Source organism: Empidonax traillii, unplaced genomic scaffold, assembly GCF_003031625.1.
Source record: "Empidonax traillii isolate 1590-97213 ecotype Southwest subspecies unplaced genomic scaffold, ASM303162v1 scaffold3654:size11773, whole genome shotgun sequence".
Lineage (NCBI taxonomy): Eukaryota > Metazoa > Chordata > Aves > Passeriformes > Tyrannidae > Empidonax > Empidonax traillii.
Window position 1 is genome coordinate 6,199 of NW_020958847.1, and position 1,377 is coordinate 7,575.

Sequence of the window (1,377 nt, forward strand, 5' to 3'; positions counted from 1 at the left end):
CCCGGAGGAGGGGCTGCAAAGCCAGCCCAGGGAGCTGTGAGGAGGAAAGAGCCGTCCTGTGCCGGGAAGGCGGCCGGAGCTTGAGCCGGAGCTCCGAGCTGGTGGTCCCTGAGCAGCCTCCCAGCAGGGAGAAGCCCTTCAGGTGCTTGGAATGTGGGAAGAGCTTCAGCCGGAGCTCCACCCTCCTCACCCACCAGCACATCCACACTGGGGAACGGCCCTACACATGTGGGGAATGTGGGAAGAGCTTCAGGCAGAGATCTGCCCTGATCAAACACCAGCGCATCCACACTGGGGAACGGCCCTACGTGTGTGGGGAATGTGGGAAGAGCTTCAGGCAGAGATCTGCCCTGATCCAACACCAGAACATCCACACTGGGGAACGACCCTACATGTGTGGGGAATGTGGGAAGAGCTTCAGGAACAGCTCCCACCTCCGCACCCACCAGCTCATCCACACTGGGGAACGGCCCTACAAGTGCTTGCAATGTGGGAAGAGGTTTCAGACCAGCTCACATCTCCTCCTGCATGAGACGACACACACAGAGGAGAGGCCCTTCCGCTGCACTGACTGCGGGAAGGGATTCAAACAGAACAGCAACCTCACCACCCACCGGCGCATCCACACCGGGGAGAGGCCCTACAAGTGTGGGGAGTGTGGGAAGAGCTTCAGTCGGAGCTCTACCTTGACCAGACACCAACGGACCCACCAATAAGAGAAGCCCTACAAATACCCCAACTGTGAGAAGAGCTTCATCTGCTGCTCCCACCCCGAATGACCCCCCTGATGGTGAGGCAACCCCTGGAGTCCAGTGACTGTCAGTTCATCCCTTTCTACCAGGAAGGGCCAGTCCCATTTGCCAGGGGCAGGTTGTGCCAACAGAACCCTTCTTGGGGGGTGTGTGGAGATTCCTGCCTTGGCTGGGACCCCCCAAGGTCAGTGCTGGAGGTTGAGAGCAGAGATCTCCCCCCGAGCGTTGGTCTGGGGGAGTTCCATCCCTCTCTAATTCATAATTCCTTCTTTGGTGCCAGCTTGAGTAGAATTGCTTCAACAGTTGCTTTAGTGTAGAGCACTGTCCTATCTTCTCCTGTACTAATGGTAGTTTTAGTGTTTCAGTAAAAAATTCTGATGAAAGTGTTTTGTCTGATCATTTGTAACCCTAAATAATTCATTTCTATCAATAGATCTGATTTGCCATCCTTAAAACCTTGGTGACAAAAGTGGTTCAGTCCCACCTCTGTAATTCCTCCAAACTGAAAGTGTTGGCATAACCCAAGGCTGAGATTGGATCCAGCAGCCCCCACACCTCACATTAAGTTGGGAGCTCAAGGTGACCACCCCTTTTCCCAACTCTTCTGTACCCAAAGACCCCCATG

General features: G+C 54.9%; 1 protein-coding gene across 1 annotated transcript; it reads left to right on the forward strand.

Annotated features, from left to right (window-relative positions):
• Positions 1-44: 44 nt before the first annotated feature.
• LOC114072645 (gastrula zinc finger protein XlCGF7.1-like) lies at positions 45-942 on the forward strand (the record flags this gene model as incomplete). The annotated part of the gene is made up of 1 exon (XM_027910521.1): positions 45-942. A coding segment is annotated over one exon (672 nt), but the record flags the coding sequence as incomplete, so codon positions are not given.
• Positions 943-1,377: the final 435 nt, after the last annotated feature.